This window comes from Mesoplodon bidens (genome assembly GCF_964165515.1).
Source record: "Mesoplodon bidens genome assembly, chromosome: 8".
Lineage (NCBI taxonomy): Eukaryota > Metazoa > Chordata > Mammalia > Artiodactyla > Ziphiidae > Mesoplodon > Mesoplodon bidens.
In genome coordinates, this window is record NC_138165.1 from 91,118,993 (window position 1) to 91,146,825 (window position 27,833).

Genomic DNA, 27,833 nt, shown 5'->3' on the forward strand with positions numbered 1-27,833 from the left:
AACATCTTGACATTTTTTGAATGAATCTCAGTAAAAAAGTAGAGTAATTCTCTATCCCTGCTTTTTGATAAATAAATACACAAATTAATTTTTAGTAATAAATGTATTATTTGAGTCATATGTATTTTCTGAAGGTGCTGATGTTGTTGGAAAACCCAATATAGCTTTAAGAAACTACATGTATTTTAAGAGGGAGAGTCAGCAAACTATACCTGTTAAACAATGTTCCAAATTCAAATATATTTATTAATATTTATAAACATTATTAATATTTAATACTGTTTCACAGGTTGGAATGAAATCCATTTCTTTTTTACATCTTTATTGGAGTATCATTGCTTTACAATGGTGTTACTTTCTGCTTTATAACAAAGTGAATCAGCTATACATATACATATATCTCCTATCTCTTCCCTCTTGTGTCTCCCTCCCTCCCACCCTCCCTATCCCACCCCTCTAGGTGGTCACAAAGCACGGAGCTGATCTCCCTGTGCCATACAGCTGCTTCCCACTAACTATTTTACATTTGGTAGTATATATATGTCCATGCCACTCTCTTGCTTCATCCCAGCTTACCTTTCCCCCTCCCTGTGTCCTCAAGCCCACTCTGTACATCTGCGTCTTTATTCCTGTCCTGTCCCTAGGTTGTTCAGAACCATTTTCTTTTTTTTTTTAGATTCCATACATATTTGTTAGCATAGGGCATTTGTTTTTCTCTTTCTGACTTACTTCACTCTGTATGACAGTCTCTAGGTCCATCCACCTCACTACAAATAACTCAGTTTTGTTTCCTTTTATGGCTGAGTAATATTCCATTGTATATATGTGCCACAGCTTCTTTATCCATTCATCTGTCCATGGACACTAGGACAAGGTTGCTTCCATGTCCTGGCTATTGTAAATAGAGCTGCAATGAACATTGTGGTACATGACTCTTTTGGAATTATGATTTTCTCAGGGTATATGCCCAGTAGTGGGATTGCTGGGTCATACGGTAGTTCTATTTTTAGTTTTTTGAGGAAACTCCATACTGTTCTCCATAGTGGCTGTATCAATTTACATTCCCACCAACAGTGCAAGAGGGTTCCCTTTTCTCCACACCTCTCCAGCATTTGTTGTTTGTAAATTTTCTGATGATGCCCATTCTAACTGGTGTGAGGTGATACCTCATTGTAGTTTTGATTTGCATTTCTCTAATGATTAGTGATGTTGAGCATCCTTTCATGTGCTTCTTGGCCATCTGTATATCTTCTTTGGAGAAATGTCTATTTAGGTCTTCTGCCCATTTTTGGATTCGGTTGTTGTTTTTTTGATACTGAGCTCCTAAATACCAATGTTTCAGGTGTCTCATAAAATATAGACTTATACATGTATAAGTTTTTTATAATGTAAAAATTATATTCATGTCCCCAGATGTTTTTTAAAGTATAGCTCACTTACAATGTTGTGTTAGTTTCACGTATACAGCAAAGTGATTTAGTTATACCTATATATGTATATCCTATATATAAATATAGGATATACATGTATGTGTTTTATACTAATTGCATACATTAGTGGTTCTCAACACTTTTTTTTTCAGCTTTAACATATGTAATGGACAATGTTAACAAGTTCCTTTCCCTTGGTTACACAGATTTTGCTGACACAAAGAAAGAAATAGCTGGGACCTCTGGATGTAATGCAGAGTTATAATTCACATTTTTATTCATACTTTCTTTATCCTTACGGACTTCCTTACTGGTAAAACTAAATAATAATAATAATTGCAACTTATTAGGATTTAAATGATTCATAATCTCTCACATATTATCAGTACATAAGTAGCAGCTGCATTTCAAGGACATTTCCCACTTAGCTAATGAATTGTAACTCAACCCCTTTCCTCCCATATCAGAAAGCACGTAAGAGAGAGAGTCTTGGGTATATCTTAATTTTTAACAAAAGGTAACTAACTCATTTATAAACTTTGGTACTCTTGTTAGTAACAAACGACCTATACCTGGGTTCACAACACATTTTTATCACAGGTGTGTAAGTGTGTCTTGACATCATTTTGGGGAACGGTTAGCCTGTTAAATGCAAACTAAAGTGTTTGTAAAGAAACAATTCAATTTCATATGTTGTGTCTGCAGAGGGGAAAAAAAAAGACATAGTAATTCTGGATCATTATAGAACACGCATTTGGAGAACAGGGTCAGTGTATATTAATAATTTTTATTAATCTATCTCCCAAGGTCACAGCCTTCATTCTACCTATGGACCAAAGTTTAATGAAAATATGAAATGTTATTATAAAAGAAACAGCATAAGAAACTTCATCATCATGCAGATCCTATGCAGATTTTCAAAATCTCATTATGACCTTAATATGCAATTTCTAATGTTCCTTGTGCCTGGTGATATGATGGTGAGGGGGGAGCAGCAGGGAAGAAGTGGCTTAAAGTATTTAGGAGTCTGAGTTGATAGTAAAGCTCAGTATGAGTCAACAGTGGCAGGAGGCAATCAAAAACTCTCACACATTCTTTATTAGAAACATAATATTCAGAATGAGTTCCCTGTCTCACAGACTATGCCTAGATTAATATGTGCTATTTGGACCTCACCTTCTTGAATGGGATGTGAAAAAGAAGAGAAAATTAAAAGAAGAGTGACTGGGATGGGTTTGAAACCCTGTATAAAAGAACTGCCTTGGGCTTCCCTGGTGGCGCAGTGGTGGAGAGTCTGCCTGCTGATGCAGGGGACACGGGTTCGTGCCCCAGTCCGGGAAGATCCCACATGTCGCGGAGCGGCTGGGCCCGTGAGCCATGGCTGCTGAGCCTGCGCATCCGGAGCCTGTGCTCCACAACGGGAGAGGCCCGCGTACCGCAAAAAACAAAACAAAACAAAACAAAACAAAAAAAACCCAAAAGAACTTCCTCGAGGACACGCTAGGTAAGATAAGCCAGTCACAAAAATTTTATGATTCCACTTCTATGAGGGTCTTAGAGGAGTCAAATTCATTGCGACAGGGACTCAGGGGAAGGTGGCATGTGTAGTTGCCATTTTATTTTATTTTATTTTTTGCCCACACTGCACGGCTTGTGGGATCTGAGTTCCCTGACCAGGAATTGAACCTGGGTCACGAAGTGAAAGCCCGGAATCCTAATCACTAGGCCACAGGGAACTCTGGAGCTGTCATTTTTAATGGGTATAGAGTTTCAGTTTTGTATGATGAAAAAGAGCTCTGGAGATTGGTTGCACAACAATGTGAATGTACTTAATACTATGGAACAGTTGACTTAAAAATAGTTAAGATGGTAAATGTTATGTTATGTGCCTTTTACCACAATTAAAAGCTTAAAAGAAAATCTGCTGAAAGAACAAAGATTGTTTAATCAGGAAAAGAGAAAGACTCGGGGTCAAAAGATAGAAGAGGTCAAATCTATTAATGAAGAGTCACTATACTTCATGGGAAAAAAAAAAAAAAAAAGAAAACACAACTTATTCTTGTGACCTTAAGAAAAAGCCAGCACCAACTGGTACTAGCTACTGGGCTACAAATTTTAGCTCAACATACATAAGAACAATTCAACAGTCAGAATGTAGGACAGAAAGATAGAATAAATGATTGATACCTATGATTCATGATATTAGTGACCCTGAATAATTCACGCCCCAGGAACCAGTTAGGAGCAGTGATGTAGTATAAAGAGCATTGGGGAAGGAGTCAGATGATCTAAGTGTATGTAAGTCCACCTTTGTTACTAAATAGCTGTTACTATCTTAACATACTTTAATGTACCTTAATGTCCTTATCTGTAAATTAAGGTCTTGGAAAGGACTTCCAAGTCAAATGGCAACTGAGGTGGGCATTTAACTCCACACCACACCGATTTCTACTCAAATAATCAAAAGAGGAAAAAAATTGTGTAGCTATGTCAGAAACGAGGAGATGTGGGGCAGATATAGTGCACATAGGTCAGACCAGAAGCAGACACCAAGATGCTATCTGCAACTCTTACCAGTGAGAGAGCATCTAAAGAGTAGAAAGGATCTTGGAGCATCACGTTACAAACCTGATTATCAATATAATTTAGAGGAGTCAGAAATCAATTCATGGCTGAGCCTGGGGAGAGACGAAAAACATCCCTTTGAATCACTTTGACACTGCAGAGCATCAACTGATCAGCTGTTCTAGACTGTGGTCTGACTTTGTCTCCTCTCTTTATTGAACCCCATTCAAAAGATAGTAAAGGATAAAAGTCCTCTAAGACTAGATGGAGGCCTTCAGCAGATGGGTTGTTTCAACATATTTCTAGAAGAGAAAAAGCAGATGGAATAGTGCTGACAAATGAGATAAAATTGTGGAAGCTGTATTTTAGAGTTCAAACAAAGTAGGATTTAGGGAAGTAGAGAGATAATCAAGTCTCCAACTTAAGACCGAGAACAGGTAAGACAAAGGACAGGAGTGGAGAGGGAGCAGACAATAGGGTAGGTGATTGCCGGTCTGTGTGCACCACAGAGAAGTTGATTCACTGCCCACTCTACTTCCCCATCCCACACTTGCATGTAGAGTATAGGTAACTGGTATTTACCTCCAAGGGAAAAAAGTAAAAGCTGAGAAAATTCCTAGACAATTTTTTTTGAGATAGGATAACTAAGGTAGCTAGTGAGTGTGTTCGTGCCCTCCTGATTCTGACACTTGGCAATAATAGATTGCTCCCTCAGCACTCCCTTTGAAGACAAAAAAGGGAAGAAGTTCTTCTTCTTTTAGTTCTTCTCCATGTGGAGGAGAACTAAGACACAAGGAGGTTGCGCAACCAATAACAACTGCCTATCATGTAAGTGACCCATACTGAATGGTCCAACCCAGTCAAAGTTACAGATGTCTGCAGTCCCAGCTGATACCAGGTAGAACAGAACCATACAGGTGAGTCCAATTAAGCCAGAGGTTCATGAAATATAACTTTTAAGCCACTAAGTCTTGTTATACAGTAATATATAACTGACACACACACCCTCCCATGTTAGATTGATGATAAAATATACAATTTGTTTTCATCTGACTTAGACTTAAAATATTTCTTGTCTTTTTAAAATAACGACTCTTAAACTTGTTAAATCATCAGGAAAAGACAATTTCTCCTCATGAATCAAAAACTATGTCTTATCTTTAAGTCCATACTGTCTTGACCAGCCAATAACTTTGCCTGCCTGGATCAAGTACATCCATCAGCAAATTTCTTCCCTTGATAGAATAAACCCTGAATTTAGAAAGGCTAGTATGGTGTTAAAAGACTCTTAAATTATAATTTCTTATATCTATAAAGGACCTAACAATTTACACTCACATTATTACTTGATGTGCAAAGCAACCCCATGGGATAGCCAAAGATGATTATTCTTGTGGTACAGGTCAAAAAAAGGAGACTGTGAAAAGCCTTGTCCGAGTTGACAGTTAGTAAATGGCGCAGTGGGGACTCAATCCAGGACATGCCTGGTTTAATGCACTCGTTACTGTATCATGCTGTTTCCAAACACACAATACACTTTAACTTGAGGGATTGACAGCAGAACATACAACTGTTGACTTAAAAAGGAAAGTGTACATTTATCTTATGTTGTATTAGAAATTATAGAATATTGTAAAGGACAGGGACATAACGTGTGGTTGTGTGGTTATTGTCAAGAAGAGCCTTTGCAAAAACAGCACCTCAGCAGAACATATATTTCCTCCCCATGTGTCTTCTGATTCACATCTGCTTAGCTTACTCAGAAAAAATAAATTTTTTACTACCACCCCTTCTGAGGAGGCAATCTTGCTACAAAAGAGCAAAAAGCATGCTATTCTGTACTCATAAATCAAAAATATAGCTGGCTAAATTCTGATTTCAGAGTCACCATTGTTGGCAATGATATATAAGCCAAAAGAAACTTTCTTTTTTTAAAAAAAAAAGGTTTCAGTGCTATGTTCTTAATATATATAATAAATATAAATATTTGGTAAAATGTTATATTTGAACCCTGTTTCAGAAATACTTGAATTTGCCCTGATAGAGGCAGAAATTCTTGACATCTTAATTTCTAGATGTGAGAGTGCGCTCTGATGTAAGAGTGGCAGTTGCAGATCTTATTATCAGGAGATGGTGATTTAATTTCATAAATCCTTGACTTTTGTGTGGCAGAAATAGGTAGCAAAGCTCCAAGAAATTGAGAAACACTGTACTGGCCCAATCATGCCTAGCAGTGATTTGAAATTAGGTAAAGCAGACTCCTTCAAGCCAGAGTATATCGACATAAATAACAGGAGATTCTGTGTGATTGCATCAGCTCTTATCTTTACAATGGCAAACACGGAGCAGCTGAAGCCAGCAAACTCCATCAATGCCACAATGAAATGGGCTTGACTCATAACTGCAGGACACAAATATGCCTATCTTCCTCCAAGGGCGATGAAGACTCTTAAACACTAAAGACTCAGTTCTGGATTTTCTGGTAAGATCCCAAGACGGCCTAGCACTTAAATATTTCTCTAATTTTTTTAATGTTTCTTTTTCACTAGATGGGACAAATTTTGCCTCTTTTCTGCATTCTTTTGTTACTAGTACAATTTTGCCTAACAAGCAAGAATCTTCTCTGAAATAGCCTATCTTATGAAAGGGTAAAAATGAACTTTATTGGACCAGAGGCAAAAGAAATGTATACAGGTCACTGTCCTCTCTCAAATGCAGGCATATTAAAATCACATTACCTTCATATTTTAAAGCACATCAGGGAAAAAAATCATAGTTATCTTTTTCAGCCAGGCTGTTTCCCAGCATTACTATATGAGAAATTCACCATTAACAGCGAACCTGGGCATTATTTTTCATGGGTTATATTTCTATCTGTTCCATGCATCTTGCATTGGCACTCTTGAAGATTCCTTTATTTAACCCATTACATATATGGCTAAAGAAATGTGTGTACCTGCTGTTTATCATCTTAGCTATTAAATATTGCCAATTGAATTATTTGAGTGAAACTCAGTATCATTAAAATTATTACCCTGTTTTATAGTTACAATTTCCTTGTTTTAAATCAACCTCAGAAATGTGCTTGGCACAACTGTATCTGCATTTACCCTCAGATGAACTTAAGCCTCGTCAAACGAAAAGACACCAAAATGTCATCTAAATATAATCTGATCATGTACCCACGGTTAAATTAACCTTTGATTATATAATTGCTTGAGCAATGGAGCCTCAGCATTGAAAGTCTTTATTTGTCACTACAGATCAATAAGGCTAATGAAATCAACCATTTGCAGGGCAAATGTCAATCCACTGGACCATGTTGGTAAGGAGACCTCCAATGTGAAAATGTCACTCTAGAAAAGAATACAGTGTGCAGTGGGCTGATGACAAATGGGCCCCTTCTGATGGCCGCAAAGCCCCAAGCCAACCATGTGGCGTCTGTCACCACAGACCACCTCTTGTCCTTTAGAGCAAAGATGATTCTATCAGTTCATTATCTACTGCGTGGATGTTTTGTGGTTTGGGTTTGCTTTCCCCATGGGAGAGAAGATAGGTTGAAAAAAATCTACATTCATTACTGTCGGGACTACACTCATTTATGAGGTTGGCCAAGGACAGATGATAAGGGGACAGGTAATTAATCTCTGTGGAGTTCAAGCCCAATACAGAGGCTTTGTGATAACTCTGCCTAACCAATTAAGGTAACTTCTTAATATGTGAATGTGACCTTTATATATATATATATATATATAAAATGGCATCTGTACACCATTCTTTTGCAAGGGTCAAGCTCATTTTTTTCTGTCTTAATATTTTAATGTTTGTAGCAGGAACAACCTTTCATTCCCACTCTAACTTATTTCCCCCGGCTTCTATGAGGTGTTGCTGCTCCTTACGTTTGCTGCTGGCCATAGCTGCTACTGCTCCAACTCTTCCCTAGTTTTGTGGTAGTTTGTTCTTTCTGCTATGGCTTCTGGTACATAACACACACATGTAATCGCCATGTATAAATAAACATGCACACTCACATACCTATATTGGTTAGCTCCTGCTTCATTGCTAACAGTTCCGTTTTCTTTTGTTGTTGTTAAGGGTCAACACTTTGCAGGTGGGGTGATCATGTGACTTTCTGATCAATGAGACAGAAGAAGCAGATTTTAGGGGTGGTTGACAGAGCTGGTAGCTCTCCGGCTCTCTCCTTCCAGTCTAAAATGCAGATGAGATGGCCAAAGCTATAGTGAATGCTTTTAACAATGCTGTAAGGTGGAGAATGGGACCCACTGTACCAGCCTTGGACCACTTGCCTCTAGATTTTTTTGTTACATAAGATAAAAAGAATTCCCTACCTCATTTAGACCGCTGCCTTTCAGATCCATGTGACTGATCTATTCCTAAGACAGATTCCATGTATAATTATTACTCTATTCATGACAAGCACTTTATATGTATTAATTTAATCTTCATGACCCTTCAAGACATTTTTGTCCCCATTTTACAGATGATGAAACTGAGTGTCAGACATGAATCATTTAACTTTATAATTTAAAGTTAGTCCATTATTAACTACTACACTATGTCCTCTTTCACACTGCTTTTCCGAGTTCATCCTCTTTAGAGTTGTTGCTTCAGTGAGCTTAGGGACTGATTCTTTGCACTAAAAACTCTTCTGGAGCTACATGTGGGTTCCAAGATGCTGTGGAGGGCTGAGGTAGTAAATAGTTCACGCCCTTGAGTGAGATTATCTGGATTCAAGTCTCAGCAGGACTAAAGCTATCTGTATGGCTTTGGCCAAAGTACTTAAACTTTCAAAGCCTGTTTTCTTATCTTTAAAATGGGACAAAAATTGTACCAAGGAAATGAAAGCCATTATGAATTATTTAACACTTGTAAACCAATGAAAATGATGTCTAATCATGGTAGGCATACAACAAGAAAGCATTCACTGCTTTGATTACTCTATAGTCCTGACTTTTAAGGAGCTTATACAAATGAGGTCATGGTTTCTTTAGTAAGAGCCAAAAGACCACTGACTTTCACCAGTAACTGGAAGTAAAAGTTTTGGTAATTTTCTGATAGCTACACTGAGTCAATGTTGAAGTAAAACCCAAATTCTGGAGAGAAAAAAAGAGAGAAAGAAAAAAAGCTAATAATTCATAAGGCAAAAAACCCCAAAAAGTAGTGTTTTATTTACTGAAGTGGGTGAACCTCTGATGGCTTTATAAAAGTAGACAATTCCAAGAATCCTGTGGAACCTTGTTTCCTCTTGGATGACAAAGCTAGAAAATCACTGGGAGCATGGAAAAAGACTTTTTGAGACTGAATGCCATTGAACAGTCAATGAGAGGTAAAAATACAGAGAAAGCAGGAGAATGGTGATATGGGGGGAATGGAAGTCTAGCTGAAGCCAAAAAAAAAAAAAAGTAAACCAAAGACAATGCAATCAGTCTTCTGTTCAAGATGTAGATGTAGGGCAGAGGTAGAGGCAGAGACCTTTCTATTAAGGAAGAATGTATTTAAAATATCTGGTGGTAGAACTGGCAATAAGAAAATGCTCAAATATAAAGTGGAGAAAAATGGGGGAAAAAAAAAACCCCTTAGGTCCAATTCTGTATGTAGCCTTTTAGTTTATACGTGATGTAACATTTTAAACAAGACAACTGAAGCAACATGCTATATTTAGTGATCCTCAGATCACCTATAAATGGAAATGATTTATAATGGAACAAAATTTTGGAAAAGGTTCAAAACAAGAGAAGAAAATGGCTCAAGACCAAGATTCTAATTCACAATTTCCTGAAACTCAACACAAGTTGACAGTGTTACTAAGGATGATCCCATCAAGGACGTGTTGAACTCTGAATTTTTTTTTGTTGTTGTTGTTCTATGGATTCCTTTCCTTCAAAAACTATTATATAATATGAAGATATTCTCCAGAGATAACAACCTGAATATGATATTTCTATGGATTATTTACCACTCATAGCAGGGTAAGAGGTTTATTGCCCTAAACTCCCACAATGTACAGATAGATTGAGAATTGAATGACTATATTTTCTTACAGATGAAAAGCCACAAAACCACAAGCTTACCTTTGAATGAAGAGGTGTAGCTTACCTGCCAATTCTTAAGAAATTATAGTGTAATTTGTGTATTTATTAAAGCAATTATTATATATGCTTCATTTTGTTTATTCTTTCTTCCTCTTTCCTCAACCATAGTTCTAGGAGATTGATAGACTTTCTACTTGGTATTCCACCCTCCAAAATGTCCAATTGGTCATCATCAATTGGCCTTATCTTTTTGTGTCATCATTACCTGATAGCTTTCTCTTCTTATGCCCTTTTAAAATCCCCATCACCTCCACTACATCTAGATGACTTTCATTTCATTTCAGCAGATCTCCTGTGAATACTGCCTTTACTTTTAGGCTCTAAGATTTATAAATCTCAATAGTACTACCTAAAGAAAAACATGCCTGGTCAGGAAACATTAGGTGGGAAGGCTTGCTGCTAAAAAGATTAACCATGAATATCATGATAGTTTGTATACAGAATACTACAGATGGAATCAGTGGGCTTTTCTGGGCAAAGAATGATTCAGCCATTTAAAATCACCATTCAAGGGCTTCCCTGGTGGCGCAGTGGTTGAGAGTCCGCCTGCCAATGCAGGGGACACGGGTTCGTGCCCCGGTCCGGGAAGATCCCACGTGCCGTGGAGCGGCTGGGCCCGTGAGCCATGGCCGCTGAGCCTGCGCGTCCGGAGCCTGTGCTCCGCAATGGGAGAAGCCACAACAGTGAGAGGCCCGCGTACCGCAAAAAAAAAAAAAAAAAAAAAGAAATCACCATTCAAGGGCCCAAATCTCATTTGGAACTGTTTAACTAAGTTCAGTTAGCAAGTTGCTCCAAGCCCCACATGACTAGCCTGCCTTATTTTGTCAAACGTTACTCTAAGAGGGCCAGAGAACACCATTTTAAACAAACTATGCCCAGTTATTTCCAAATGACAAAGTAGTCCAAAGCACCGTTTTATTAACTATATATAAAAGGTAAAAATTTCTGGTTTTCAGAATGAGTACAGATGTTAAAGGCATTGTTCCATTGCTTGCCCCTTTCTCTGCCTGGAAACCACACTGCAAAACCCAATATACGATGGATGAAAACAGTATACAGTAGATGAAAATGACTTCGTAGGTGGGAGGAAGGTCAAACCCCAGTGCCTGCAGAGGGAACACAGATGAGGAGAAAGAAGTTGACTCACCCCTTAAAACCCCACTCTGAGGGAAAACCATTACCACCTAAGAATTATTTACTAAGCCAAATGTCAGTGGTGATGGGAGAATAAAAACATTTTTCAGACAAAATACTTAGAGATTGTATTGCTTCTCATGAAGCTACTGGAGGATATCCTCCATCAAAATATCGGTGTAAAGCAGAAAACAGGGATCCCAATAGAGAAGAGAAGCAGAGGTTTCCAGGACCTGGGAGAGAACAGAAGTCGCAGGATGAAAGCTATGCAGCAGATATTACCAGTGAGCAGTCCACACCGGAGAGGGGAAACCAGAGGGCTTAGGAGGGGAGTGTCCAGAAAAACACTGAAACCAGTCTATTACCCAAACAGGTTCATCTTGGAGAAAAATTATATTGTGAGACCTTTCTCAAAGATGTCAGGAAGTAGTGGAAGATGTAGACATAGGTTCAAACATTTGAACGTAAATTTAAAAACTAACAAAAATTCAAGAAAAACAAAAAGGTTTGCAGAAAGGAAATGCAATCATTGCAAATAACTTGAAAGAGCAGGGAATATTTCCACAGTCATCACGGTGAAAACCCTGAAGAGAGATTTAAGTCACTTATTAGGAAGATTTGGAGAGGAAAGGAGACAGAATCTCAGACTGCCAAGATGACAATGTACCATAAGAGGAAATCAGTAGGTGTCTAGAATGGATGAATCAAGAGAATTCAGGGCACACATACATACTAATGGAGAAGGCAAATACCAAAGTAAACTGCTGAAAGGGTGCAAAATGATTGTTTCTGGGGAGAGACTGAGAGAGAGATTCAGGAGACTGATGTTTTTTCATCTAAATCTTTAAGTATTATTTGACTTTTTAAACTATGTACACAAATTACTTTGCTACAAAATGGAAATTATTTTAAATGCCAACAATCCATATAAAAAGCCTTTCTTACATTAAAAAAAACCCTTCTTAATGACTACATCTGAATTCATAGAAAACCAGCATGAATATTAAAAACATGCATTTTTTTGGAAAAAAGGTAGATGACATAATCTGGATAGCTTTAACTACTGTTTAAATTATCTTGAGATTAAATGTGATAACTTAGCAAATTAAACACCAAAAAACCCTCATTTCCTATTCATGGCTTCAGCAAGCTACATTTCCTATTTCTGACTTGACTTTCTAATTAAAAAAAAAAAAACCTAATAACATATTGGTAAAATGTCATTCTTAGAAATATCACTCAAGGGAAATCAAAAAAATGTTTTACGGTGAATATTAATTCATCTGGTCCTAAGAATGAGTCCTAGAAATCTTTTCAAAGCATACCTGTCTATCCAGAGCAAACGCTGGTTGGTCCTTCTGCCAAGTCAGTCACGTATGGCTGTGTGTGAGGAAGTCTTCTTGATGCCCCAACATAGAAATGCCCACTAGGGTACAGGTCTCCACCAAGGCATTCTTCCTGCACAGGTGACAGGCGCCAGCCTTGTCAGAAACAATACCACCTGTGCAGTCATCTCTCTACTTCCTGGCTCTCCTGCTGGAGTGTAAGCCCCTCGAGGGCTATGGCCGTGTCTTATTCACCTTCATTGCTCCAAGTGAGCAACAAAGCCTGATATCCAGCAGTTTCCACATAAATATTTGACGAATCAATGTACAAAGTAGTGAGGGAATCAGTATCAGACTCTTGTTGAACCTCCTTTGAAAATGTAAATCAGATCTATATTTTTCAAATGGAAAAGGATAAAATGCTATGTGTAATTACTAGTGAATCTTTGCATAGCACTTGAAAAGGATACTTACTGAAAAAGTCAATTGCCTGCCCTTTGTGCTTCTGTCATATCTGCAAAAAAAAAAGTCAATGAAAAATAGCTTGACACTTCATTTACTTTTCACAATGTATTAATTACTTTTTAAAATAAACATGAGGGCTTCCCTGGTGGCGCAGTGGTTGAGAGTCTGCCTGCCGATGCAGGGGACACGGGTTCGTGCCCCGGTCAGGGAAGATCCCACATGCCACGGAGTGGCTGGGCCCGTGAGCCGTGGCCGCTGAGCCTGCGCTTCCGGAGCCTGTGCCCTGCAACGGGAGAGGCCACAACAGTGAGAGGCTCACGTACGGCAAAAAATAAAATAAAATAAAATAAAATAAACATGATACTTACGAATCATTACTTCCACAGCCCAGAAAAATAATATGAATTTACCACCAGGTATCAGAACTCCAGCACACACAGAAAAAAGAAATGATTATTATAGTGAGAATGATGATTTTAAGGCACATGCATCAACCACTTCTATAGCAAAAGCCGCATACCTTAGCTTTAGAAATGCATGTCTTGAGGAATCAGATATATTACATACACAATATAGAGTTACATCTAGTCAAATACACACATGCACATTTTGCATTGCAATAGGTGCATGAATCAGAATACAATCTCTAAATGGTGTGACCACATCACAAATAAATTTCCAACAATAAATAGTACCAAAGATGTAACTTGCACTGTGGGAAGTGCAGGCATTAAAATCACCTAGAGAGCTTTTTCAAACCATGTTCCTCCTTCCCAATTTCTCCCTGTCTTTGAGCTTTTATTCCCCTTCAACCCTCAACTAGGAGGGCATGGCCTCCCACTTGAGAATCACTTCTGTACTGAGCCACAATTAGTGACTGGAATAGGTCCTATAATTCCCGTATGCTGTGGGGAAAGCAATGCACATATAAAGATTCCTTAAGTTTTTCAAGCATGGCTCAGTTTAGTGATGGTAAATACATCCAAACTGATAAACCAACTTGACCAGTTGGTTGTGGCTGCCTGAAGTAAGAGTTGCGAAAGATTTTAAGACCCTTTTTGGTCTCAAAATCAGAAGTAATGATTAGTAACGTCTGCTGAGGTAGAGGCAGGTGGGGGGGTCACAGCATGCAGGGGATGGATGCCATCTACTCTTCTAGATGCTCTACATCAGCTTAATAAGTTCTTTTAAGTAGAAGTCAGATTATAGGCCCTATAACAGCGAGTGCTTTGGATTTCTTAAAGAAGCAATGTACCCTGGTAGGTGACATGGCATAAATAGAAAAATACATGCTTTTAATCTGGGCCCAGCCAATAACGAGGTATGTGATCTAAAGGTCTCCAGGCCCGTTTCCTCATCTTAACACAAGAGCTCCTCACTGGCAAGATGACCCGTAAGATCTCTACCAAACAGCCTAAAATTCCTTTTCTGCTTCTTTTTCTAATTAGCTTCTAACCCATAAGAGCAGGAGTGTTCTGAACCTTACATGTAAAGCCTCATCAACTCAAGAAAATCATAGCAATCAACGAAGGCTCATTTTCTAATTTTTATATTTTAAGCGTAACTATAGGTCTTAATTTAAATATGTAGGGTGTGCACTGCATTTTATAGAGATGGTAATGGTAGATACTGACTTGGCTTGACATTTTAAAGAAAATCTCTCCCTTCCCCCAGGACCAAAATGTATTTTAAAGATGTTTATACAGCTTTATCTGTAATGGAAATAACCCAAATATTCAATAGCACAGATTTGATAAATTATACTACATGTTGTTGATAGGTTACTATACAACTACAGGAAATTACATTTAGGAATATTTAATTAAATGGAAAAATATGGGAAGTATTTTCAGGGTTTAAATCCTTAGTTATAAAAGCTATATGTGTGTGTGCTTGCATAGAAGATAAGAATGTTAATAGTTGTTATTCTGAGTTGTGGATTAACTCAATATTTCCAAGGCCCAAGTAAGTGAATAAAGTGGAAGCAGGATAAGACAGTAAGGAGTGATGGGGACTGTGGAAAACTGAAGCATACATGACCTTTCAATGGCATTAAATCTATTTTTTTACATTATGAAAGCCAAAAACCAATTTGTCAGTTTATGGTCCCTGAATTTGGCTATGATTTTCTTCCTTGTGTTTTTGTATGTTGCAAATTTTCTACAGTAACTATGTAATACTCCTGTAAGAAGAGTTATTAAAAAACTTGAAGGTAGCCACACTGGTAAAATTTAGAAAAAGATCTATATATTTCACTGATGGAAGAACATTTTGGCAATATTATTTTAGCCAGCAGGCAATGGGGAGTGGTTTTGAAAATTTTGTAGTATTAATAATGAAAATATGAGTTTCACAAGTTATAAACCAAAGGCAGCAAAAAATCAACCTTTTTTTTTTTTTTAAGAGATGTGTAAAGTAAGTTTATCCCAAAGTCATACAGCAGAAGGGTTGAAGTGCCCAAAAGGGATTGTGACACAATGTTGACAGGAGAAGTTTGGCCAGCGTCTTCTAAGGGGCATATATTAAGTATGGAAGGCAAGTAGTCTTGGTACCCAAAGTACATGCATTCAGGGGATGAAAGCCAAACAAAATCTTACCTGAATGGGTAGGAGAGGCTACATAGCTGGGGAAACTTCACTCATAGCTGGGGAGAGAAGTCAGATGTGAGAAATTAGCCAGACAAGCCAGGTCCTGGACGTTGTTAAGGCTAATGTCAGTAAAGTGAAGATAGGACAGCCAGCAGTTGAGCTGGGGATGGGGATAATGGCCAGGATGATTCAGGACCGAGATGAGCTGTGCTCCCCAAAGCCACTTTTCAAGAGTGGCTTTTAAAGATGTCTCTGATCCATCTCGCTCACATAGGAATGAAAGGTGATCCTGTGAGTGTCTACAAGGTGCTCAGTGCTTTCATCCACCTTGACATCCAAGTGAGACAGACAGTATTATCCCAACTTTATAACTGTATACACAGGTTAACTAAACTAGTAAAGAGATGGTAAACAAACCTAAGTCCCGTTGACTTCAAACCTTGTGCAGGAGGCATGCCCTTCCTGGGTCTTTAATCCAATCTTCAAGCCTGATGTGAGGCTCACTGACCTTCTCAGAGTGGCTTGCACAGGCAAACTGGAGCACTGGGACCAAAGGGATCCTTATAAGTGCTGGGGTGTTAATCGCAAACCCTTTAAGCCAGGTCAGAGTCAGAAAAGTTTAGGGTTTTCCTCACTTCTCCCATATCACCATTCTAATAGAAACTTCCAGGTATAGAAAGGTGCACTCAGAGCCTTAGAAAGCTACACAAATAATCAACAATCCCTAATTCATAAGAGTATGCAGCTAAGTAGCCAAACATAATACATATCAGTTGACTGGGAAAAAAAATTAGAACTGCTTAGTTTTCATTTATTAGTTGCTTTGATGTGCATATTCTTGAAAAGGGCTGACTTATAAAGATATACATTAAGTTCACAATTTGTAGTTCACTCCGTCTTCAAATAAAATAGTGGCTTATCGTTATCAAATAAAAACATTATTTCCTGCCACATTTAGAGAATAGACATTTGTGACTATGATGAGGTACACAAACCTTTAGAACATCATCGACTCTTTTTTCTACCCCAACTCATGGAGGCAGTAAGAGCTAACGTGTAATGTGGTCTCCCTCTCTGCATCTTATTTCCACAGGAAACATCAAACCTTCCAAAACACAATCTTCATCTATGCAGAGGTCACTTAATTGCTGAATTCACAAAGAAGGCTTAAAAGAAATCAAGAAAGATGAAATAAATGATAAGTCTTACTTATGAAAATTTAAGTATCTAACTCTTAGGTGAATCATTAAAACTCTCAGACATTGTTTATTTATCCTTATTTCATCCATAATTCTAATATGCTTCCTATCTGGTTTCCATTTCCCAGAAAGTCAAAAGAAAAAAAAATTAACAAATTAGATAGGGTAATGTATTCATGGAAATAGGTAAGTAGCTATAAAGTAGCAGCTGTCAAGGGGAAAACTGCAAAATACAGGTAGAACTAGAACTAGAAAAAAGCCATGTGTAACACTGTAGAAAAGCTCCCAACCCTCTGACTTCAGTAGAACCATAAGACTCTGACAGAGGTGATTCAAGATGGCAGCATAGGAAGAGGCTGAACTTACCTCCTCCCACAAACACGACAAATACAAAACTACATTTGGATCAATTCCTTCTGAATAGAACTTGAGAACTAACTGAATACTTGCTCCACAAGAAAAGATAAAAGGACATTGAGATGGGTAGGAGTGGCAGAGAAACACTCTTGCCAAAAATCCCACCCACACCTGGTGGCACATAATAAGAAGGGATTTCACCAGGCAGGAGCTTCTCCTGGAGGAGCGTGGGGTTGGGGCCCCACATCAGGCACCCCAGCCCCTAGGATCTATACCAGAGAGACCAGCCTCAAAAATGTCTGGCTTAGAAAAGGTCCCAAAGTGCTATAAGAAGCTAAGACTTCCCTCTTAAGTGGCACACATGTGGTCTCTCTCGAATCAAGACCCAGCTAAATAACACCGGTTTGAAAAGTGCTAAGACTGTGTGAAAGAGAGATATTTGCAAATCTGAAAGCATCAGCTGGAGGGGCTGGGATGGTGGAAACACTACCCAGAGATTGAGCTGCTGGGAGAGGCCATTGGTGCACTCCCCACCTAACCTGCTAGCACAGGTGGGCCAACCCGCCCAACGGAACTACACAGAAAGCAGACTGAAACACAACCCATCTTCCTTGTGAAAAGCCTGTTTACACTGTTGGTGGGAACGTAATTCATGCAGCCACTATGAAAAACAATATGGAGGTTCCTCAAAAAGTTAAAAATAGAACTACCATATGATCCAGCAATCCTACTTCTGGGTATTTATCTGAAGAAAACAAAAACTCTAACTTGAAAAGATATATGCACCCCAATGTTCACTGCAGCATTATTTACAATAGCCAAGATACAGAAACAACCTAAGAGCCCATCAAGAGAAAGTGGAAAAAGATGTGACTTATATGTACAATGTTTATATACAATATCAACAAATTCAGCCATAAAAAAGAATGAAATCTTGCCATTTGCGACAACATGGAGGGACATAAAGTCATGGGGATGTAATGCGAAGCATAGGAAATATAGTCAATAATATTGTAATAACGTTGTGTGGTGATAAATGGTAACTAGTTAACAAGGTGACCATTTTGAAATGTATATAAAATATTGAATCACTATGACGCACATATGAGACTGATACAGTACTACGTCTATTACATTTCAGTTTAAAAAAAATGAACCACAAGGAATCACTGTGTAATAAATCACAGTCTTTATGATGATTCCAAACTACCAAGGTTACACTGCATTCAAAAAAGTTTAAGTAATAAAGTACCTAATATACTTTAGAAATACAGTGCTCAAAAAGACAAGCTTTTGTCAGCTGAAAGATTTCCTCACAAGTCTTGCAGAGGCTCGTTCTTCAACAGTGCAGAGTGAGTCACCTCTATAGAAGAAACAGAGATGTGGAAGCACAAAGAACTTTAGTGATTTATGGTAAATAAAAAGGAAGCTTGAATCTATGACTGAAAAATGAAAATAATTACAAGTATATCTATACAGAAAATACAAGTTTCAAGAGCTTAACATCAATTAACTGCTGCCAAAATAAATATTTAAAGAAACCAAAAACAAAACTGCTTAATAGTGGGACACAAAATACAACAAAGAGGGAGGAGGACAAACCAAGAAAGTGAATGAAGGAAAGCAAGTAGCAACTCCCAAAGTGTTTTTACAAACGGGGATTCAGATCAGAGGAACAAACACACAACTGTCTAGGAATATGACCAATGAGGCAATAGAAAGTGACTAAAAGTCAGTTATAAATCAAAAATGACAACCAAAATCCCAGAGTCTTAAATTATTTAATCCAGACATTATCTAACCCCTCAGATTTGCTTGGTGCTATGTTGTTTATCATTCTCCATTTGAATGAAATGTGGAGCAAACACAATACTGGTTGGAGAGAATGTTTCAGAGCTAATTCACCCTTGAAGGTCAGGGTCAGCAGTATTATTGTGTTCACATAATTTATTTCTTCATATAGAAAAATAACATGTCGAAGAAGGGATTAAAGTAAATTTTATTTTGAAATAATCAGCTGAATCTCAAACGTCAAATAAATGGATCTTGAAATATTCATGAACTTCAGAATCTCAGTATTCTAATCTAGTGGTTACCAAACTATTCCCTTTGGCCCCAAAGGGACCAAACTGGCAAGTCTCAACAGTAACACCCTTTCCATGTCTTTAATATTAAAGTACATTAAATTTCTAGAAAGACTTATTAAAGAATTCTACTTCTTAGAAAATGTTTTAAAATGATCTAATCTACCTTATTGATTCACAAATAAGAACACTCAGACCAGAGTAACCTTCCCAGGTCTCCCCATTCTCAGGTGACGTCCTGTCTACTATTCTGCAGCCTTGATGGTCCTGGTATTATGAATAAGTTCTTTTCACTACTACCATTAAACTTACTGTCATAGCCTTTTGTATCACCTGGACAAAAATCTGTTCTAAATCAAGTAATCACCAACTTCTGCCTCCCCAGCAATCCAAAAATGAAAGACAATTTATAAAGAAAGAAATTAAGACCTATAGAAAAATTATTTTAGCAATACGTAAGGTCTACCAGAAAGACTGCTCCCTAATTTATTTACACTTGACTAACAATGTCTCTAAAATGTGTTAGAGAAAATGTTCTACACACATATATATATATATTATTAACACAGTTATAAGTTGATTAACAATAAGCAAATATATACAATAAAAATATATATCATGAGTCCAATGTTGACTTTCACCACCAGAGAACAGTAATGTTGAGATTCAAATCATGATTTCCTGATTAAGAGACAAGATTTTTTAAAAAAGGGAACAAAAATGTAGGAACAAGTAAATTATAAGTAGCAAAATAAATACAACTGTAGACAGGAGAAGAATTTAACACCTATGGTGGCAAATTTAGACCAGGTAATCTATTTTCATTATAACAAAGCTAGAATAAATTATTTGACAATATTATTTGCTTACTAAACGAAGGCAAGTATTTTTGCTGGTGGCAGGTGTGGATTTTTTTCATCAAAGAACATTAAAAGGGTGAGACATAATGATACCACTTGCATGTTTAACCAACAGTTCTGATCCCCTCTCATTAATCTTTGACAGCTGATAATGTGAATAGAAAGACATAATGAATCAACACATATGCCAGTTTTAAAAAGAAAAATCCCTTAAAGCAATCTCCGCATCTAAATGGTAAACATAGAATGAATTTATAATCTGGCAATTTGTTTTTTTTTAATTCAGGGGAAAAAAATGTATGAATGAGTCTATCTATTTGTAAAAATGTGAATGATCAAAACAGTGCAGTCACTGGGCTCTCACACTGTGTAAGTTCAATTTGAAATGTACATCTGGTATAGGATTCAGCTGTCAAGAGGGAGCAACTCAAAGGACATCACACAATCTATAAACCAGCTGGAAGAAGCCATCCAGACTTTGCCCTGCCTAACTCTCTCTGGGCGATGATTAGACAAATCCTCATAGATGATATACTGTGTGCAGAAGTGCTGATCAGAATCAGGTTTGGCATGGTACGCGACTGTATTGATGGTTTGAGTCACGTCACTGTCTGGCTTGGGCTTTCTACTGAGGATCTGTCCCCCAGCTGCAGTGACAAGCTTAATAAGGTTGTCCTTTGGATGGTGTTTGAAGCTTCCCCCAAAATAGAAATAGCATCCATCAAACAGCTTTGGCAACTGAAAAAACAAAAAAAAAGCTCATTAAAAGCAGACCAAAATATTTTAAAACACTGCATATGAATAGGGAAATAAAAAGAAAAGTCACAAGCAGTTAAGAAGCTACTTAATGAGGTGCTAGGACAAGTTGTATTTCAAATAAACCATTTAGGTAAAAAAAAAATACTCATGCTAATAAAGGTTTCCTATACAATTTTTTCCTTAAGACTCTGGTGCTTTTCACTGTTCTCACATTTTAGGTGTGCTCTGTGTGTGTGTCTCTCTGTGTGTGTGGTATACATCCACATAAAACCTGTTCATCAAGCATCTTATATCAGAATATTTATTCATATTTCGTGGGACTTAAAGCCCCAAGGATTCCTTCCTAGGGTATCTGAAACATGCCTCACGGATACCAAGCTAAACTGAATTGTAAGAGTAACAGCTTTTCTATGGAGTTTTCCAATTCTGCCCATCCATATTTAGGTTCCTATATACTACCAATCTAAGGTCCCCAGAGCAGTGACGTGGGAGTGTGGCCTCCAGGATTCTAGAGATGTTTTCCTTAGAACACAATACATTATAAGGCCATGGCTAGGGATCCAATTAGATATGAAACACACTTCTGTGAGCTTTACGGAAAAAGTTTCACAAGTCCCTTCTACAAAAACTTTTCTTTGGCATTTTTAATATACCTATATGTCAACAGGGTAATGGAATTTTATCCATTAAAACTACAATATGTGGTAATAAAGACATGGTTAACTAAATCCGAGCAGTAGCTCTAAGTCTTCTCTCAAGCTACTTCCTATATCTGAGACTCACCTCAGATTCTGAAAGGTTTATGGAATGTTCAAGATGCCCAAAATCTAGTAACAGTATGAAATTATTACCTTCTGGTTTTTACTGCTCATTGTGATCATCTCTCAGAATCAAGTGCTTGGAATAAGCACAATTAAAATTTTAATCAGTCACCTGTACTTGTTGAAAGGGCAGGAGAAGTTTTGCCTGATGGTAATAATAGTATTAAGTTATAATAAGAACAATAAAAGTAGTATCAAAAGGAAAATACCAGCTGTTCTCTGTTGAGCCTGCTTCTATGTGGTCCTTCAGGAATTTCATACTTTTCTTCCTGTTCACATTCTTTTCTTTGTAGACATACTTTCACCCCTGGGGAAAAAACGAGGATAAAAGCAAAATAAATATCAAGTGAGCATTGTTTCTTTCACATTGAAATTATGCCATTTACCTAAGTGATTTTTCTTCTTCATGGTTAAAAATTGTTCTGAAACAGAAAAAGAAACCTTACTTATGCCAAAACAAAATGTAATAAAACTGGTTTTCCATATAAAGAAAATGTAAGAAATCTTTCCTTCAGAGAACTGAGCAATGAAGTAGTACTGAATACAAATTTTAGTTTTCTTTCTGAAAAACCTAAATCAGTACATTATTTCATGTACAAGAATAAAAATCTAAATTTTAATTTATAACTATTATCAAAATTAAAGTAATAAAAAGTTCCTCATTTAGTTCAGCCCACAATGATCTGACCCTGAGGTCTTATCACCTGCCCCACTCATTCTGGCAGTCCTATGCCTAACCTCCTGTTAGACTGTAAGTGATCTGACATTAAGGAAAGTACTTGAGTCCAGAACACCTCGCTTATTAAGCTGGTCAAATAACAGGGGCTCTACAGCTCTTGTTAAAATAAACAGTAAAGCAGAGTCTGGGACATGTTTGGAATTGACAGGTACCCACTGAAGTCACCAGTCTAGAGATGACTTGGTGACTGACTGAATGACTGAATACATCTATCTTGCCAAAAGCAGAGCTTTGTCAAGGGACTGAATTTTTTCTTAACTTGGGACTATTAATGCATATTCCAGTTGAACACTCAACCCTGGCATATCTATAATTCCCTATCATGTGATTCTTAATTTTTTGCTAGTTTTGCCTGTGTTTTAGTCCCCAGTGTTTTCAATACAAGGAACATATTTAGCTAAGTTTGTTACGCTGAATTATACTCTTCTCACTAACTTATCATAAATATGATGGTTTTTATAAAAAATTGTTGGTTTTTTGCATGTAGTAAAAATTATATTTTAAAAATAGAATTTTTAATAACTATTCACAGGGTATAAAAAACTATCTTTCCGGGGCTTCCCTGGTGGCGCAGTGGTTGAGAGTCTGCCTGCTAATGCAGGGGACGTGGGTTCGAGCCCTGGTCTGGGAGGATCCCACATGCCGCAGAGCGACTGGGCCCGTGAGCCACAACTACTGAGCCTGCGCGTCTGGAGCCTGTGCTCCGCGGCGGGAGACCCGCGACGGTGAGAGGCCCGCGCACCGCGATGAAGAGTGGCCCCCGCTTGCCACAGCTAGAGAAAGCCCTCGCATAGAAACGAAGATCCAGCACAGCCAAAAATAAATAAATTAATTAATAAACTCCTACCCCCAACATCTAAAAATAAATAAATAAATAAAACAAAAAAACTATCTTTCCAATGAAGCTAATACTAAAATATTAACTTTTACTGTATATTGAAAATGAGTCTCAAAATAAAATTTTTGACTAGGTCAAAATCATATGAGAAACACTGACAGTGTGCTTACATGACATCATATATTGGTTCTACATTAAACACCAATGCAAAAAAACATTACCAATCTAGCCAAATCACTGACTTACCTCAAACTCATTATTTTACATATAAATTACTACTTTTACTTTTTATCACTTAAGCATGTAACCCCCTTCCTAAACCTCCTTTCCTGATGATATTTGAAGAGAATTTATACCAGTATCTTTAGATGAACTGTATATGCCAGCATATAAAGCCAAGGACTGAACACTGAATACTCCTATAATATCAAGTAACTGTAACAAGTAAAGAGCTAATGTTTAACTACAGAAGTAAATAAATGGGCTGTGCCTATGCTGGCTGCTTATCCATTTTATGGGCTTATTTGACTGGTTATTTAAACTGTCAAAAAAGCATACTAAAATGGTTTTAATTGATCCAGGCAATATGCCAGCGTTAGTCAATCAACAGAATGTAGTCTTAACAGATACTAGAATGAGATAAGCATGGCATCAAGAGAAATGAGATGGCAGACACCAAGAGGGCAGCATGGCACTACCAGAGGAAGATGCCAGTACTCTTTCAGTGAAAATATGCCTCAAGTCACAAAACTTTCAGCCTTATAGCAATTGTTCAGTAAATTTCTGTAAAGGCAGGCAGAAAAATCCAATGCTCTAATTACAATTACTGAGCTAAATGAAGAATGTGTTCCTCTGATATCCTTTTATTCCAAGTAACAATTTGCCAACTCTCTCTACCACTTAATATCAGCTAAAGAAGGAAAATATAGCTTCCCCCTGAAAACTAAGGAACAGTTTCTAGGTCTATAACAATCTGATAGAATTGCTGTTGTAGAACAGAAAACATGGAGAATTTTTTGAAACTCGGGTGTGACATCTAGTCCAAAGACTGTAACTCGAACACCTACAAGGGCCATTCAAATTACATAATCATGTGGGGAACCTTGTGTTAAGTGGTAGGGAGTTATGGAGACTGTAACAAATAGGAAAATGTACATCATACCTAAAGACACAAAAATTAAATGATTATGCTGAACTAAACCACATAAATTTTATCTGTTTTGGACTTAGATTGCCAATTTGACTTGATGCTTGTCTAATCAACCTCTTCATTTCATAGATAAGGAAACTGAAATCCTAAGAGATTTAAGCAGCTTTCCCAGTGATACGAGAACTCAGATATCCTCCAGCTTCTAGATCAGTGTTTCTTTATCTTTATTTCATTAAAAAAATAAAGCATCTTAGGAAATGCCAGGTACTATCTCCTCAGATTTAATATACTGTATCTCAAAATAAATGACATAACCATTTAACAGATGACTAAATAGGAGGATCCTTATTTTTAAGAGATTAGCCAAAAAGTATACCAAAATGTCAAAAACTGCTGACTACCTGGGAGTCGGGGGTTGGAGGGGGGAGAACAATGCATTTGGCTTTGTCTTCAGTGAATCAATGAGTTTGTTTAACCTGACTGATGCCAAAGCTGCCACTCTCTCATTTGTACCCTATGAGTTTCAGAACGTTCATACTTCTCAGTAGACATTTACAATAATTACAATAATTACACTTCATATCAACTTCCTAGTAGATTTCTTTTGAGATAAACCAATTGAACTGATTTACCAAAACAAGAATGAAATGCTTTAAACTTTCAGCAACCTAAATGCTGATATATTAACATTATCAATGAAATGGAAGAATCTACAAGCCAAAATACTACCTAATTAACAAACCTAAATAATAGATAATATTTTAAGGTTTTAATTACTCAACATAAGTTAGTTAAGCAAACTGCAGCAAGAAGTGTTAAATCTATTTTCCATGTTAAAAAAACTATCAGAACTTTCACAACATTCCTAGTCATAAACTCATCTAAAGTATAATATATACTGTAATCCTTAATCTCTATAAAGATTTAAAACAGGTCTTTTTCCACCAATTTAAAGATACTTCCTAACTGTATAGCACACAAAACTATATCTAATATCCTATGATAAACTATAATGGAAAATATAAAAAAGAATGTATATATATGTATAACTGAATTGCTTTGCTGTACAGCACTAATTAATACATTGTAAATCAACTATACTTCAATAAAAAACACATCCTAAAAGTCAACCAAATTATATTTTGTATTTGTACTTAATAAAGTCCATATTATTCCATTATCTGCCAATAAAATAGTTCAGCAGAAATGGATTCTTGTGAAGAAATATGCATATGCAAGATCACTAGTTAACTTTCTCAGCTAAATAGGAGGATCTGAATCCAAACTGAAATGACTATACATGAATAATTTATATTGTTTATGTAAACACAGGAGATTTCTGAATATGACAGAACGATATATACTTTAAAATGTGTCAAGCCACTATCCTTGTAAAATGTATGCTTTATATCATCTTTCTTACTTTTCACATGTTCTATTATATTTTAAGATTTTGACCAAAGTTATCATTTTTCAGAAGTACAGGAATCAACTACCTATCTTATTAAAACTAAGATTCTTTTCAGCTCAGATGTATTCCGGATCATGTCTACCATTTCGGGTAATCTTTTCTTTTGCCCTGACTTTGTTACTTTTTTATATAGAGGTAAGCAGCCCAATTCCCAAAGTACTGCTTAACTCAAAGTCATTAACTCAAAGTCATTAAGGTAGCTCTGGCTACCTAAGCAAAGTCTAGAATCTGTATACTAATGCAGCTTATGAATTCTGGGATATGATTTTTTTTTAAAAGAAGCTTGTACCATCCAGAAATGTATTCCTTTATTCTGAATCTCTAGTAGCCACTCTTGCCTCCTACCTCATAAAAGCACATATATCCATGGATGTACATTTTCATTTCAGCTGCATGAACCACTGATGATGTTCACTAATCTATATTAAGCTTAGTCACTTTTCTTAGCTTTAGAAAGAAAAAAAGGATTGCACAAATGGGAGGGAGTAGAAGAAAGGGCTTCTGAATCTACAGCTACATACAAATGATTATAGAATACAATGAAGACAGAATAAAGCGTTAAAATGGAGATCTGTTAAATGTCCAAAGGGGAAAGTATCCCTCTGTGAAGACCACAGAATGTGCTTACTCTCTTCAAAAGCTAGAGCAATAAATAAATTCCTAATTTAAAGAACTGTTATTCTTCTGAAGCCACTGGCTATTTGTAACTGAAATAGCACTGAAAATCATAATTAAATATTACTCTTAGCCAACACTAAATGTTATCCTAAAAAAAAAGAAAATACAGAATCAAATATTTCAGGTCAAAATCAAAAATCCTAATAAATATGTCATTAGATCCAAACTGGGCACTTATGTAACTCAAGAAAACTGCATATTAGTAAAATAAACACTGAAGAATTTCCTTTCTGATTGTATTGAAAATGAACACCCAAGGTGTAAAAATAAAAAAAATTATTTTTAGATGCTTTTCTAGTAGGCTTTTTAGTCAAATAGGCTATGATATCACTAAACTTCAGACAGAAGGAAATGGTTTTTAAGAGGAAACTTTTTACAACAATGACAAAAATGGAAAAACAACGTTCACTCTCACTGTAATTTTTTAAAAATAGGATGGCAAGTAAAAGAAGAGCTAAGCCCAATACTATGAAATTCCACAGTGAAGAGTGGAAGGACAGTAAAATGAAGGCTGAAAATGTAAAATAAAAGGTAAATGCTCCTCTCGTGCCATCACAAACATTTAGATTTAGGAAATCAACTGTCACAGATCGTTAGATTTTGTGTTTTCATATAAATACCATTGAAAAACTGTTTATTTTTGGCTACTTTTTAAGCCAATATTCTAATTATAAGCATATTTATACATAAAAATACATTTCCTCATAGGATAGTTTCCTAAATTTATTTATTTTACTTAATGCATATTGAGAAGCAGGTCAAATTCTATCACAAAAATATATTACTATATCATAAAGTTTGCTTGGGCAAAATCTGGGTATCAATTCTAAAACCTTGTATTATGAATAATAATATCAAAACAATCCTTCTCTTTATAAATGTGGTTACAGACCAAACTCAGCCTGATGTCCAAAATTTTTCTCAATAATTTAAAAACTCATACTTGGTGTTCTTTTTTAGTCATATATTTAAAACTGAAATATTTATGTAAGACTTCCATTTTTATTGGACAATAACCATATTAAAATTTATCTGCTAGGTCTGCACAACAGGTATCAACAATCTGGTGTACTAGATTGGAGCAATATACATACACAGGTTCTAATTTCCCTGATTAAGAATGAAACCCTTGGGCTTCCCTGGTGGCGCAGTGGTTCAGAGTCCGCCTGCCGATGCAGGGGACACAGGTTCGTGCCCCGGTCTGGGAGGATCCCACATGCTGCGGAGCGGCTAGGCCCGTGAGCCATGGCCGCTGAG

The 27,833-nt window shown here is 36.8% G+C and overlaps 1 protein-coding gene across 1 annotated transcript in view; it reads right to left on the reverse strand.

The window, feature by feature from the left end:
* Window positions 1–18,144: 18,144 nt before the first annotated feature.
* BARD1 (BRCA1 associated RING domain 1) overlaps window positions 18,145–27,833 on the reverse strand; it is a 69,212-nt gene continuing 59,523 nt past the window's right edge. Inside the window, exons 10-11 of the mRNA XM_081241818.1 lie at window positions 21,910–22,007; window positions 18,145–20,858 (exon numbers count right to left, since the gene is read on the reverse strand). Coding sequence (XP_081097944.1) covers window positions 20,526–20,858; window positions 21,910–22,007 — 431 coding nt within the window. The 3' untranslated portion in view covers window positions 18,145–20,525. The remainder of the gene's footprint in view (window positions 20,859–21,909; window positions 22,008–27,833) is intronic.